Below are 16,594 nucleotides of genomic sequence, written 5' to 3' on the forward strand. Positions count from 1 at the left end.
GTGAAGCTCAGATAAGTTTCACTCAGAATTATCTATTACCACCTACATCCAAGAACTTGTATCTTTTTGATGTGAATCTTAATTAACTATTTGTCAGAATACTTTGCTAACTTGCATCCTATTTAGCGTTAAGGAAGAATTATATGTTACTTCAAAACATTTATTACTATCAACTAATTTGGATATGCTACAGCATAAAAGTGAATAAAAGCATAAATTTAAAGATGATGCAATGTTATAAGATCAGATTTGATTATTGGAGTTGCTTGGGCATCATTTTCTTCTTAATTATGCAGAAATTTGGTCTCTCTCCTGCAGTTTTACAATTTGATATGAAAGTTTACGAAGATTTTATAAAGAACTTCGAGGACCGTGGAGCACAATTACTCGGTATCAACAATGAAAACACAAAGGAAGAAATCATGAGGAAGATAATTGATTATTACGTAGGGCGGCCGGCAGTTCAAGAAAATGATGAGCATCAACTCATTCAGGTAAATAAAGATACTCGTATGTAGTGGCACAAGTAACAAGTCAGATTGGAAGGAGATAGGAATGGAGGTGGACGGGAAGAGAGGCAAGGGAGACCGAGAATGTGGTGGATGGATGGCACAAGGGATGGTCCTGGAGTGGCTTAGCAGGAGATGAATAGAGGAACCAAGCCAAGTAGTGATGACTGGTCAGAAATGTTGACTCACATTAGTAGCAGGAAAGGATGAAAGAGAAAGAAGGAATGGCAGCAGCTTCATTTTATTCAAAACATAAAACATTTCTGTCCCTATACCATAGCTAATAAGATTATATCAACACACAAGTCCATATTGTTTTGTGCCCCATAGGCTCTGGATAAAATTTGTGACATAAATCATGCTTTTTCTATGGGAAGGGGAAAGGAGGGTAACGTTTCAGAAACATTAACATTCATATCTAGTCGGATATTCATGACATTCACAAGAGTATGCAAATTTTAAGTTATAACCACCCTTGTCTGTCCTCTACAGCGGGAATAAATGCTGCTAATTTGTCTAACTGTGAATCCATTCCCAAAATGTATGAAATTCAGGGGTGATTTTTAAGTCTGGAATTATACATTTTATCAAATGGTTCTTTTCTTTGATTCTACAATATTCTTACCACCTATAGAAATTAGAAATTGGCCAGGGCTGTCTCAATCTATATGATATATAAATTAAGGCTGCTAATAGTGGTTAAAGAATATAATAATCATAATATAATAACTTAATCTTGTTTTGTTTCTATGGACAGATGTACGGAGATAAGGAGTTTGTTATCCCTCATGAGCTTCATTCTTGGTGGTATGTAAACACTACAGAATACCACGGAAAACGGACTTTTCTGTACGAATTCAAGTATGTGGGACCCTTCAACTTTCTTAACTTGTTGAATTTGACGACCGAAGAAAAATGGAATTGTAAGTTATCACGTGAGATGTAATTTTTGCAGTTGTCAATCTTAATCCATACCTGCCATTCAAAGACACACACACACACACACACACACACACACACACACACACACACACACACACACACACACACACACACACACACACACACACACACACACACACACACACACTCGGTGGCGCGGTTGATAGAGTACTGGACTGTCAGCACGGAGGTCCGTCAGTACCTGGTTCGAATCCTGCCCAGGTATTGCTGCGCTTCGGGTCGTTACTCCGACTATCGTGGGCGGGGAGTTGGGTGTGTGTGTGTGTGTGCAAGGTCATAGCATTACCCATAGATCGGTCATACGAGCTCTGAGCTCTCTTCCGGGAGGGAAATAGCTGTCGATCACGAGTCCAACACGTGATCCAAAGACCAAGGTGAATACACACATGTAGACGGATTCACAGCGAAAATTGGAGCTCCGAAAAAGAAGGGAAATTTTCGTGGATCTCAACGTCGGGGAAGTACTTTTTTGTATTTACAGGGAAGGGGAAAGCTCGTGGTGTAGTGAGAAGGTGATGAAAAAGGAGAAGGGGAGGGATTACGGAGGGAAATGGAAGGAAATTAGGAAGGGGAGGACTTGGTCCAGGCAGGCAGACGCCATGTCAACAAACGCGGCCCGGAGGATTTTGGAGATGAAGAAGGGATTAACAAAAATGTAAAGATTAGAAATATAGGTAAGAGCAGCACAATGGAAGGTGAAGATAATAATTTCCATGGATTTAATGAGGGGGGGGGGAAGCCAAAAAGAAAAAGTAAATAATATATTAGAATTAGTTCAGGAAGATTAACCTGAAATAGTTATCTGAAGGAAAAAGAACCGGACATAATGGGAATTGTAGAGACAAAATTGAAAGGTCCACTACCACCCAACAGTGTAGGACATGGTGCATATAATTATTGGATTAGAAACAGAGAGGCAAAACAAGGGGGTGGAGTTATGTTCCTGGCTAAGAAGGATATAAACGTGAGGAATGTCACATATGGAAAGAATAGAGTAGAGATGATTGTAATGGAAGTGGAAGACAAAGATAGGAAGAGCAGAAAGCTTGTAATCAATTATGTACCTCCTAAAACAGCCTCGTGGGAAGAGAGAGAACATAAAAGTATGTTAGAAGACACAAGGATAACATTAAATAAGATAATGAAAGATGGAGGAAGAATAATTATAATGGGTGACTTTAATTGTAAAGAAGTCTGCTGGGAAGAGATGACAGTGAAGGGTGGAGACGACTCATGGGGATTTGTACTACTTGATATGATTATTGACCATACAATGACGCAATGGATTCAAGAGAACACTAGGTATAGAAATGAAGAAGAACCATCGAGACTGGACCTAATAATCACATCAGAACCTGAAATAGTGGAAAAGGTTGAATATAAGACACCAAAAAGTAAAAGTGACCACATATTGGTTGAAATAGAACTAAATGAGGAAAAATACATAAAAAGAAATGAACAATATAGAAAATGAAGATTGATGTATGAAAAAACAAATTTTGATCAAATAAGAGAATTCTTTCAAAAAGAAGACTGGGAAAGAATATACAAAGAGGAACAGTGGAAAAGAAATGAAATATTTTGACAAGAATTTATAAAGAAGGATTGGAAAAGTATGTCCCAAGACAAAAACAAGAAAAAGAATATGTAAAGAGTTGGTACAACAAAAGTTGTAGGGAGTTAAAAGATAAAAGAGATAAAGCTTGGACAAAGTGAAAAAAAGACAGAAGACCTGAAAAATGGAAAATATATACTAGTTATAGAAATGAATATGTACAAGTGTGCAGAGAAGAAAAAAGGAAATACGAAAAAGATGTCATAGAAAAATGTAAAGACCAACCAAAACTATTTTACAGATTTGTAAATAAAGTGAAAAACAAACAAGATTTAGAGAAACTACGACAAGGAGGAGTTGAATACACAGAGGAAATATAAATGGCAGAAATTATGGACAAGTATTTTAAATCAGTGTTTACAAGGGAGAAAATACAACCTAGTGATATCAAATGGGAGGAGAAAGTCCCCCCTATGAAAGAAATAGAAGTAAGAAGGAATGAAATAATGAAACATTTGAGTAATCTTGATGTCAGAAAATCGCATTAACCAGATGAAATAGCAAACTGGATTTTGAGAGAATGCAGGAATGAACTAACAGACAAAATACGTAGCCTAATAAACAGTTCATTGAAAGGAAAAATTCCAGAAGATTGGAAAAGAGCAAATATATTATAAAGGGGGAAACAAAGAAGACCCTACAAACTATAGACCAGTCTCTCTAACAAGCACGATAGCAAAAATTTGTGAAAGAATTATCAAAAGTAGATGGGTAAGGCATATAGAAAAAAAACGTACTAAATCCAAGGCAATTTGGATTCAGACAATGACGATCATGCGTCACAAACTTAATATATTTCTATTCAAGGCTAATAGATATAATACAAGAAAGATATGGATGGGCTGATTGTGCATTTCTAGACCTAAAAAAAGCTTTTGACAAAGTGCCACATAAGAAGTTGCTTAAGAAATTAGAAACTGAAGGAGGAATACAGGGCAAACTGCTTAAATGGATGGAAGACTTTTGAAAGAAAAAAAATGAGAGTAGTGATAAGAGACAAACACTCTAATTGGGATGAAGTGATAAGTGGTGTTCCACAAGGAACAGTTCTGGCCCCAATAATGTTTGCTATACATATTAATTATATGGATGAAGGAATTGAAAGTTATATGAGCTTCTTTGCGGCTGATGCAAAACTGTTGAAAAAAGTGAACACGGAATAAGATTGTGAGTCACTACAGAGTGATCTAAATAAAGTACAGGAATGGAGTAGAAAGTGGGAGATGGAGTTCAATACTAAGAAGTGTAGTATAATGGAATTTGGAAAAAGCAAAAAAAGAATAGTAGGATTATATAGATTGGGAGAAGAAGGAATAACGAAAGTAGAAAATGAGAAGGACCTGGGAGTCATTATTATAAATAATATGTCACCTGAGAAACATATAAACAAGATTTTTGGGGAAACTTATAATTTAATAACAACAATCAAAGTGGCATTTACATACCTGGATGAAGAAATGGTGAAGAAAATACTAATCACTTTGATAAGACCAAGATCGGAATATGCAGCAACGATGTGGTCACCAAGTACAAAAAAATGTATAACAAAACTTGAAAGAATACAAAGAGCAATTACAAAATTAGCACCAACACTCTCAAAACTATCATATGAAGAGAGACTAGCAAAACTTGAGCTACAGACATTAGAGCAAAGAAGAGAGAGAGGAGATTGATAACTATTTACAGAATCATGAAACGCATAGAAACTATTGATAGAGGATCTAATAAAATGGGATGAAAGAAATACAAGAGGACACGGAAAGAAAAGCAAGAAAGACAGTTATAGAAGAGATCTAAAAAAGAACAGCTTTCCTCACAGAGTAATAGACATTTGGAACAAGTTAGATGAGAAAGTGGTGTGTGCAAAAACAATACATGAATTTAAAAACAGTTTAGATAAAATGAGATATGAAGACGGGACCTCACGAGCATGTCTCCCCTTCCCGTAAAATACAACTAGGTAAATACACACACACACACACACACACAAAAACCAAGGTGAATACACATACACACAAATACACACACTTTGTTATTTTGTTTTAAAAAGCTGTGACTTCATCAATTCTTTTAGTAAAATCAGGCTCATAGTTATATGTTGTTGTTTCTTTCTCTCTCTCTTCCGGATGATCTGATTCTACAACAACAGATGCTTACCATGGAGATGAGTTGTTCTATCAGTTCAAATTTGTGGATACAGTGGAAGGCGACGACTTGAAGATGCTCAATATCATGGTACAAACTTGGGTAAACTTCGCCATTCATGGGTAAGGCTTCTGGATGTTCAATAGTGTTACGAAGGGATCTATCCTCTGCGAGGCTCTTCTGAAGACATAAAGCAACGTAGGATCTAGGTCATTGTCATTATGTCATTCTTGTCAACATGTTGTAAAAGATGCGTGCCAACTAGCTGCATCCAATGAATGCTTTAATCCAATACTTTTGCACTTGGCACAAGCATTCGTCTCGTGTCAAATTTGCATTCTACTCTGCTTGTAGCAGATCATATGTTGCTTTTTTCAGTTTCAGCAGTGGTTTATGCCGAATTCAGTCAGTAGAGAACATGTTATACGAGGGTATTTATGCTGCAAATAATGTTCACAAATCAAATCGACCATTAATAAAATATTGAAAAGCTTTCTTGAGTCATTGTTGCTTGCAGTGTTAATGGTCGTAATACAGATAAAAATTACATCATCATTACTGTGAGCTCATGCTGTGTGGAATAGTTCAATTTGTATGGAACAACATCCTGTATGGGTATCCAAATATTGAATGCCTATATCATAGCCACAACCATGATAAAAGACCTAAGTGAACGTAATTTTTTTTTTTTTATACATACTTAAATCATTAATTACAAGACATGATCAAGGGCGACTCCATAACAAGTTTTTTTTTTTCAATGAGACGAAATACATGTATTTTTCCCTAAATCATCAATCACAGAAATTTATCTGGCAATTTTCATTTTGTCCTCAGACATCCGACCCCAGATGATGAATTGGGATTCATCTGGACAGAAGCTAGTAAGGAATCTTGGAGACATCTTGTGATCGAACCCACCCCCTTCATGGAGGATGACCAGAAAGAGGAGGTTTGAATCACCATCCTTACCTCTTTTTCCAAATCTTATAACTCTCTCTCTCTCTGTATTTTACCTAGTTGTATTTTACGGGAAGGGGAGCTATGTTCGTGTGGTCCCGTCTTCATATCTCATTTTATCTAAACTGTTTTTAAATTCGTGTATTGTTTTTGCACACACCACTCTCTCATCTAACTTGTTCCTAATGTCTATTACTCTGTGGGGGAAAGCTTTCTTTTTCAGGTTTCTTCTATAACTGTCTTGATTTTCTTCCCGTGTCCTCTTGTATTTCTACTATCCCATTTTATTAGATCCTCTCTATCAATAGTTTCTATGCCTTTCATGATTCTATAAATAGTTATCAAGTCTCCTCTCCTCCTTGTGTATTCTTTCCCAGTCTGCTTTTTGAGAGAATTCTCTTATTTTATAAAAAAAAAAAAAATTCATACATCAATCTTCCCTTTCTATATTGCTCCAGTTTAACCAATATGTGGCCATTTTTACTTATTGGTGTCTTATATTCAATCTTGTCCACTATTTCGGGTTCTGATGTGATTATTAGGTCCAGTCTCGATGGTTCTTCCTCATTTCTATACCTAGTATTCTCTTGTATCCATTGCATCATTGTATGTTCTATAATCATATCAAGTAGTACATTTCCCCATAGGTCGTCTCCACCCTTCACTGTCATCTCTTTCCAGCAGATTTCTTTACAATTAAAGTCACCCATTATAACTATTCTTCCTCCATCTTCCATTATCTTATTTAGTGTTATCCTTGTGTCTTCTAACATATTTTTGTGTTCTTTCTCTTCCCACAAACTTCCTGCTCTTCCCATCCCTGTCCTCTACTTCCGTCATAATCATCTCTATTCTTTCCAAATGTGACATTCCTCACATTTATATCCTTCTTAGTCAGGAACATAACTCCACCCCTTTGTTTTACCTCTCTGTTTCTAATCCAATAATTATATGCACCATGTCCTACACTGTTGGGTGGTAGTGGACCTTTCAATTTTGTATCTACAATTCCCATTATGTCCGGTTCTTTTTCCTTCAGGTAATCATTCAGTTCATTCAAGCCTGTTATTAAGCCATCTATATTTGTGTAAGACACTTTTAATTTTCTGTTACTTCCATTGTGTTTTCTTTTTCCTTTCTGTTTTCCTCTGCTATGAACCATTTCCTCACTTTCATATTCACTACTCTCCAATAGAATTTCTCTTTTTCTGACTGTTCTTTACTCATTTTTTTCTTAGCTTCTAGTCTTTTTGTTTTCTTCTTCTCTTTTTCTTCTTTACTCATTTCTCTCTTTATCCATATCTTTTTACATTGATCACTGTCTGCTAGTTTCCCTGTTTTTGCTAAGATATTCTCTGCTGTTGTTTGTGACCTGAATTTAACCTTAATTGTTCTGGTCTTATTTGTATTGTATTTCCCTAGTCTATATATTTCTTCTATTTATTTCCCTGTTTCTGGTTCATCTTCTTGAACTACTTCTAATGTCTTATTTACTTTTTCCTTTTCTTTCTTTATTCTTGTAGTCCTATTTAGATTATACTTCTCTTCCATCCCTAATATAATTATACATTTCTTTTTATCCGCTTAGTCTCTTACTTCTCCTTCTCCCTCATCACTTTAATAACTGTGTCCTTAGTTTGTTCTTTCATCTGCTGTTCCATTATACCTCTAAATTCCATTTTATTTTCTCTTGTACTTTTTTACAACCACTTACCTCTTTCGCTATGGACTCTTTATTCTCTTTATTATTCCTCTTTAATTCCTCATTCTCGTCCTTTACTTCTCTTAACTGTCCTTTTAATTCTTCTATTTCTTTAGTCAGGTTTTGATTCTCCTTCTTTAGTTCTTCCAGTTTATCAACTCTTAGAGTAACTAGCGTTAATTGGTTAAACCTAACTTCCCAATTTTCGTTCATTTCTTTTAGTTTCTCCTCTAGATTTACTAGTCGGGGGAGGTTGTCATTTCCTCCCTCATTAAATCCTTGGAAATAGTTATCTTCACCTTCCATTGTGCTGCTCTTATCTATATTTCTAATTTTTACATTTTTACTAATCTCTTTGACTTCACCACTGTCGTCTGCCTCTCTCTTGTTGATATGCCGTCTGACTTCCTGGGCCCAATCTTCCCCTTCCTTATTTCCTTCCATTCTCCTCAGTAATCCCTCCCCTTCTCCTTTTTCTTCACCTTTTCACTAGACCACGAGCTTTCCCCTTCCCTATTAATACAACACAGGTACTCCCTCATCGTTGTGATCCACGAAATTTGTAGATTTTTCCAGAGTCCAAACTTCGTTGTCACTTAGACTAACGTGTATTTACCTAGTTGTATTTTACGGGAAGGGGAGCTATGCTCGTGAGGTCCCGTCTTCATATCTCATTTTATCTAAACTATTTTTAAATTCATGTATTGTTTTTGCACACACCACTTTCTCATCTAACTTGTTCCAACTGTCTATTACTCTGTGAGGAAAGCTGTTCTTTTTCAAATCTCTTCTATAGCTGTCTTTTTTTATTTTCTTTCCGTGTCCTCTTGTATTTCTGTCATCCCATTTTATCAGATTCTCTCTATCAGTAATTTCTATGCCTTTCATGATTCTGTAAATAGCTATCAAATCTCCTCTCTCTCTTCTTTGCTCTAGTGTCTGTAGTTTAAGTTTTTGTAGTCTCTCTTCATATGATAGTTTTGAGAGTGTTGGTGCTAATTTTGTAATTGCTCTTTGTATTCTTTCAAGTTTTGTTATACATTTTTTTGTACTTGGTGACCATATCGTTGCTGCATATTCCAATCTTGGTCTTATCAGGGTGATTAGGATTTTCCTCACCATTTCTTCATCCAGGTATGTAAATGCCACTTTGATTGTTCTTATTAAATTATAAGTTTCTCCAAAAATCTTATTTATATGTTTCTCAGGTGACATATTATTCATAACAATGACTCCCAGGTCCTTCTCATTTTCTACTTTTTTTATTCCTTCTTCTCCCAAATTATATGATCCTGTTATTCTGTTTTTGCTTTTTCCAAATTCCATTATACTACACTTTTTTGTATTGAACTCCATCTCCCACTTCCTACTCCATTCTTGTACTTTATTTAGATCTCTCTGTAGTGATTCACAATCTTCTTCAGTTTTCACTCTTTTTAGTAGTTTTGCATCATCTGCAAAGAAGCTCATATAGCTTTCAATTCCTTCATCCATATCATTAATATATATAGCAAACATTATTGGGGCCAGAACTGTTCCCTGCGGGACACCGCTTATTACTTCATTCCATTTTGAGTGTTTGTCTCTTATCACTACTCTCATTTTTCTTTCTTGCAAAAAGTCTTCCATCCAATTTAGCAATTTACCTTGTATTCCTCCTTCATATTCTAATTTCTTAAGCAACTTCTTATGTGGTACTTTGTCAAAAGCTTTTTTTAGGTCTAGAAATGCACAATCAGCCCATCCATCTCTTTCTTGTATTATATCTATTAGCCTTGAATAGAAACATATTAAATTGGTGACGCATGATCGTCCTTGTCTGAATCCAAATTGCCTTGGATTTAGTACGTTGTTTTTTTCCAAGTATTTTACCCATCTACTGTTGATAATTCTTTCACAAATTTTTGCTATTGTACTTGTTAGAGAGACTGGTCTATAGTTGGTAGGTTCTTCTTTATTTCCTCCTTTATATATAGGTACTATATTTGCTTTTTTCCAATCTTCTGGAACTTTTCCTTCTTTTAAGGAACTGCTTATTATGCTATGTATTTTGTCTGTCAGTTCATTCCTGCATTCTTTCAGTATCCAGTTTGCTATTTCATCTGGCCCATGCGATTTTCTGACATCAAAATTACCCAAGTGTGTCAATATTTCATTCTTTGTTACTTCTATTTCTTCCATAGGGGGGACTTTTTCTTTCCACTCAATCTCTTCAGGTTGTATATTTTCCCTTGTAAACACTGATTTAAAATGTTTGTTCATAATTTCTGCCATTTCCATTTCCTCAGTGTATTCAACTCCTCCTTGTCTTAATTTCTCCAAGTCTTGTTTGTTTTTCAGTTTATTGTTTACAAATCTGTAGAATAGTTTTGGTTGATCTTTACACTTTTCTATAACATCTTTTTCATATTTTCTTTTTTTCCTCTCTGCACTTTTGTACATATTCATTTCTATAACCAGTATATATTTTCCATTTTTCAGGTCTTCTGTCTTTTTTCCATCTGGTCCAGGCTTTGTCTCTTTTGTCTTTTGACTCCCTACAACTTTTGTTGTACCAGCATTTTACATATTCTTTTTCTTGTTTTTGTCTTGGGACATACTTTTCCACTCCTTTTTTGTACATTTTTGTCAAAATATTCCATTTCTCTTCCACTGATGTTTCTTCTTTGTATATTTCTTCCCAGTTTTCTTGTTGGAAGAATTCTCTTATTTTATCAAAGTTTGTTTTTTCATACATCATTCTTCCTTTTCTATATTGTTCATTTCTTTTCATATATTTTTCTTCATTAAGTTCCAGTTCAATCAATATGTGGTCACTTTTACCTATTGGTGTTTTATATTCAATCTTGTCCACTATTCTAGGTTCAGATGTAATTATTAAGTCTAGTCTCGATGGTTCTTCTTCATTTCTATACCTAGTGTTCTCTTGTATCCATTGTGTCATTGAATGGTCAGTAATCATCTCAAGTAGAGCATTTCCCCATGAGTCATCACCACTCTTTACTGTCATTTCTTCCCAGCAGATTTCTTTGCAATTAAAGTCGCCCATCATAACTATTCTTCCTCCGTCTTCCATTATTTTAGTTAATGCTATCTTTGTGTCCTCTAACATACTTTTATGTTCACTCTCCTCCCATGAGGCTGTTTTCGGAGGCACATAATTGATCACAAATTTTCTGCTCTTCTTATCTCGGTCTTCCACTTCTATCATAATCATCTCTACTGTATTCTTTCCATATATGACACCTTTCACGTTTATATCCTTCTTAGTCAGGAACATAACTCCACCCCCTTGTTTTTTCTCTCTGTTTCTAATCCAATAATTGTATGCATCATGTCCTACACTGTTGGGTGGTAGTGGGCCTTTTAATTTTGTTTCTACAATTCCCATTATGTCCGGTTCTTTTTCTTTCAAATAATCATTCAGTTCATTCAATCCTGTTATCAATCCATCTATATTTGTGTAAGACGCTCTTAGTTTTCTGCCACTTCCATTGTGTTCTCTGTTTCCCTTATGTTTTTCCTTTGTATGTCGAACTGCTTTATTTTCATGTTCACTACTCTCCAATAGAATCTCTCTTTCTCTGACTCCGTTCTTTCCTCGTTTTTTGCCTTAGCTTCAAGTCTTTTCTGCTTTTCTGCCTCTCTTTCCTCCTTATTCATTTCTCTTTTTATCCATACCTTTTTATATTGATCATTTGTTGCTAGTTTCCCTGTTTTGGATAGAATTTTCTCTGCCGTTGTTTGTGACCTGAATTTAATCTTAATTGGTCTGGTCTTATCAGTACTATATTTTCCGAGTCTGAATTTTTCCTCAATTTCCTTTATAATTTCTGGTTCATCTTCCTGGACTAATTTTAATAAACTGCTTACTCTTTCATTTTCCTCCTTGATTCTTGCGGTTCTATCTGGGTTATGTTTCTCTTCCATTCCTAATATAATTATACATTTCTTTTTGTCAGCTAATTCTCTTACTATATTCTCCTTCTGTCTCATCACTTTAATAACTGAGTCTTCATTATGTTCTTTCAATTGCTGTTTGACTATGACTTGGGTTGTTCTCCAATTTTTAGCTTCTTTAGCTATTGTCTCTCTGTTTTCATTACTATTCTTCTTCAATTTCTCATTCTCCTCCTTTACATTTCTTAACTGTCTTTTTAGGTCTTCTATTTCATCAGTTAAGTTTCTGTTTGCCTTCTCTAGTTGTTCCAACCTCTCAATTCTCTGGAAAATGGAGTCAACATTACCTAACCTACGTTCCAAGTCCTCGATCACCTTATCAACTCTCTCTAGTCTTATCAGTTGGGGGGGGGTCCCCCCCACCCTCTTTAAATCCCTGGAACATATTCTCGTCACTTTCTACTGTATTGCTCCTCTCTATACTTCTAATCTTTACATTTTTATTAGACATTTCATCATCGCTCAGTCTTTTGTTTACCTTTCGCTTGTCTGGCTGGGCCAAGTCTACTCCCTCCACATTTCCTTCCATTTCCCTCAGTAATCCCTCCCCTTTTCCTCTTTCCCTACTTTCCCACTACTCCACGAGCAATTTCCCCCCCACCCTGTAAAAACACTAGGCACTTCTCTTTGCATTGGGATCCACAGACTTCAGTTTTCTTCAGAACGTCATCCAATCCGTCCATTCGCTGAAGTGTGTGTGTGTGTGTGTGTGTGTTTTCTTTCCTGCCTTTTATATTATTTTTATTGTTTTACCAACTCTCCATTTTTTTTATTGTCATTGCACATATTTTGTAGAGAATGGCCGCTGATACTATCACAGGAAGTGGGTGAGTAGAATTTAGTGAAGGTTGCCTTAAAATTGTTCCAATTATTGGGGTGCTTACCCCGAGCTAACCTAGCTGACATTGTGGCATCGCCCGTTGATTTTTGCTGGACAACATCAATCTTGTCGGCGTCGCTCACCTTTGGAGTCCATCGCTCTTCCAAGCCTTCCCAACTACACTTAGCAAATCGATCCCTCTGAAACTACTACACTCACACTTGTCCCCTTTTCCCTTGTAAAGTGGAACTATACAGGCACTCCTTCAATCGCCCGGCACTCTACCCACTCCACCATACACTTACCTATCTCTTCACTTACAAGTATAGCCACCGCTCCCCTCCCTTGTCCTCTCTTCACTCCTGAGATCCTCCCACATACACTCCCAAACTCAAACTCACTCCTGCCTTTCAACTTAGTTTCACTCAATGCCAACACATCCTTCTTCTCACAAACATACTGCCTATCTTTCCCCTTTTACTCTCATATGTACCACATCCATGCACATTACAAGACCCAGAGTTTAGGGTACTGGTTTGAAAACTCCTCCCAGGCCCTCTTATGCCTTTACTTTTTTTAGGAATATCCCCTTTGAGGCTACAGGAAGAAGGATGCTTAGTTCTATCCCTTTCCTGTTTTTGTCACCCTATATGACTCAAATGGAAAGACTTGGTGGCAGTATTCTTTTCCCCCACCAAAGGGTTCAGCAAAATGAGAAAATGAATATTCAGAGAAATGGTACAGGACAGTAACAAGAGTTGGGGGACAGCATAACGTAGGGACAGTCACATTATAGTAAAATATCATAAATTTCTCTATGAATAGAAATTTCCCCTACCACAGACAAAATGACACGTGCCTCTGGTCCATAGGGGCACCCAATATATACCCTAAAATATCAGCTGCAGGCTATTTGGCAGCTTTTAACCCCACAATCAGATGCAGCCAATACCCCAGACTTGGTATATAGAGATATTTCTAAATATCTCACTCATAGGTGTCATTCTTATCTTTGGTTGTTCTAGACTACTGAGCTCAGTCATTAATTTTCCTTAATCACCATCATGTTTGTGTCCAATGTCAATAACCAATCCCCCATTTCCATCTTTGGTTGTCATAGTTTTGAACAGTTTGAGATTTTACTTACCTTCCAATTGATGAATACCTTCTGCAAGGATGGTGGGTCAGGGATTGGAGATGGTTAAAGAAAATAAAGGAAAGTGGGAGATACGCCACTTGTTGTTTGCTGATGACACTGCACTTGTGGCAGGATTAGAGGAGGGATTGAGGAAACAAGTGACAGAGTTTGGGAGGGTGTGCGAAAACAGTTGAAGATAAATGTGGGTAAAAGTAGTGATGAGATGTACAAGGGGAGAAAGTGGCAGCAGACTGGAAGTGAGTATTAAGGGAGAATGACTGGAGGAAGTGGATAGTTTTAGATACTTGGGTGCAAATGTGGTGGGAAAGGGAGAAGTGGAGGTGGAGATAGAATGTAGATTGAGAGAAGCAAGTAAATGCCTTGGGGGATTAAAAAGTGTAATGAGAAATAAGACATTTGGGAATGGATACTAAGAGGAGATTGTATGAAGGAGTGATTGTGCCAACAGCACTGTATGGGGTGGAAATATGGAACATAAAGGAAGAGAGGAGGAGTTTGAATGTGTTTGAGATGAGGTGCCTGAGAAGTATGATAGGGGTTACTTGGCTGGATAGTGAGAAATGAGGAGGTGACGAGAAAAATGGGGGTGGAAAGGGAGTTTGGAGACAGGGTTGATGAAAGAGTATTGGGATTGTTTGGACACATGGAAAGGATGAGAGAAAAAAAGATTAGTAAAAGAGGTGTGGAAGGCAGAGGTGGGAGGAGTGAACAGGAGGGGGCAACCAAGAATGAAATGGATGGATGGGGTTAAAGGGGCATTGGGAAAGAGGGGAATGTCTGTTGAGGAAGGATGGGAGAGGACAGAAGATAGGGGTGAATGGAGAATGGTTGTGTATGAATAATACTGTGATGCATGAGGGCTCTGGGTGGGGTATGAGGGGTGAGGAAGTATATGTGAAAAATAAATTGACACAGCCCAAAGGGATTTATCCCTGTCTTCTCCATTTCTGCATGAGGGGATGGAGAAGGGGGGTCACCAATTTAATGAAGTGGCCTTGCTGTGGATGTGCTGTATCTTGCGACACTGTCCCTAACCTAGAACAGTGGGCAAGATGCAGGGATGACTCATCATCCACGAGGAGCCAAAATAAGAGGGAGGGAAGGGGGTGGAGAGGTGTGGAGTATGTGGGGTTGGAATGGGTGGAAGTGGTTTTTATGCCTTTGTTTTTTTGGCTACCTCCCTTGTAATGTGGAAAAAGCCTTTGGTATATATGTGTAAGTATACTACATACATATACCAAGGCTTTTTCCCCCTTACAAGGGAGGTAGCCAAAAAAACAAAGGCATAAAAACCAAGTATACTACTTGAGTATATTACTTGTCCTAGAGCATGACTCATATTTCTCTTTCAACCCTGACATTTCAACTATGTTATTTCCTTGACTTATTAGAACTTGGTTGTGCATCTGTTCTCCCCAATTACTAATGGAAAAGTGTTTGTATGTGTCTAAGTGTGCTTGTGTGTGTATATTTTTGACTCATACTCAACATGTACAATCAAAATACGATGTACATACTGATCAAGCAATATGGTTACAGGTGAGGGAATTCTGGACAAGCCTACCCTTAGAAAGATTGTGTTACCTAAGGACTCACGACAACTCAAGCAGCACTTGGTTTGATATGGTCCGATCCTATGTTCTACCCGGTGACACCTGCTCTACTGCAAGGGAGGGGAAAGGCCTACCAGTGCTTAAACAGGAATAACACGAGATGAAGTTCTTGGCTAAATGCCAAAAGACACGTGCATCCCATTTTTTCAATACATAAATCAACAGCTGTAGTTTTTCGGATCATAGACTTTTTTTACCGAGATCTGCATAGGTTGATACATGCAGTGTATTCTTAATATGCTACCGGAATTCTCCACTGAAAAGTAGCATTTCCTTGTAAATGTCCTATTAAAAGAGCATTGTTCAGTTGTATTTTCTTTGTCAACCTTTCCACTGGAGCTGCCATCAGGCAATTTTAATCTAGTAAGAGGAAATCGCTCCTGCAGCCAAAGAACAAAACTTGCCTTGGTCAACCCTTGACCAAAAAAGTGTTCTCAGCTTAACATTGCCCTCCAGGGCTATCATAGCTTTCTAGGGTTATTTGGAAATGATATATACATACTGTACATACATTTACAAGGGAGGTAGCCAAAGTCATACATACATACACCAAAGGCTTTTTCCCCCTTAAAAGGGAGGTATCCAAAAAGAAAAAGGCATAATAACCATTCTCACCTATTCCATTCCGAATACACTCCACTCCCCTCCACCCTCCCTCTTATCTTGGCACCTCCTGGATGACGGGTCATCCCTGTGTCTTGTCCACCCAGCCAAAGTCAAAAGACATAAATCCACTCTCACCCAATTCATCCCCACACAGTCCACTCCCATTCACCTAGATTTTCAGAAAAACTGTAAATTAAATATTTCCACCACTGATGCACTAATTGAGGTGAAATTGGTACAATTTAAAACATATAGATAACAATTCCCACTTGAATTAGAGTTGTAAAGCAAAAGTTATTAGATTTCTTTACTTGGGTGACAATAAGATAAATATATTTCTAGAAAACTGACAATTTCAGATTTTCATTCATTAACACAAAATGGATGCCTGGGAAGTTCCTGAAAAATATTTGCCTGTGGATGAATTTGCAATGTAACTAAAATAAAAACACAATAATGTTAGCCTGCAAAAAGTGGTCTTGCAAGACTAAAACTCATATCCCTGTCATTCATCTTCAAATCCCATCAAGTTGCAGAACTGA

The 16,594-nt window shown here is 37.0% G+C and overlaps 1 protein-coding gene across 1 annotated transcript in view; it reads left to right on the forward strand.

The window, feature by feature from the left end:
• LOC143027019 (esterase E4-like) overlaps nucleotides 1-15,682 on the forward strand; it is a 21,850-nt gene extending 6,168 nt beyond the window's left edge. Inside the window, exons 7-11 of the mRNA XM_076187855.1 lie at nucleotides 319-494; nucleotides 1,267-1,432; nucleotides 5,237-5,354; nucleotides 6,070-6,184; nucleotides 15,373-15,682. Of these exons, the coding sequence (XP_076043970.1) occupies nucleotides 319-494; nucleotides 1,267-1,432; nucleotides 5,237-5,354; nucleotides 6,070-6,184; nucleotides 15,373-15,540 (743 nt within the window). The 3' untranslated portion in view covers nucleotides 15,541-15,682. The remainder of the gene's footprint in view (nucleotides 1-318; nucleotides 495-1,266; nucleotides 1,433-5,236; nucleotides 5,355-6,069; nucleotides 6,185-15,372) is intronic.
• Nucleotides 15,683-16,594: the final 912 nt, after the last annotated feature.

Source organism: Oratosquilla oratoria, chromosome 7, assembly GCF_046742065.1.
Source record: "Oratosquilla oratoria isolate Oo_2021 chromosome 7, ASM4674206v1, whole genome shotgun sequence".
Classification (NCBI taxonomy): Eukaryota; Metazoa; Arthropoda; class Malacostraca; order Stomatopoda; family Squillidae; genus Oratosquilla; species Oratosquilla oratoria.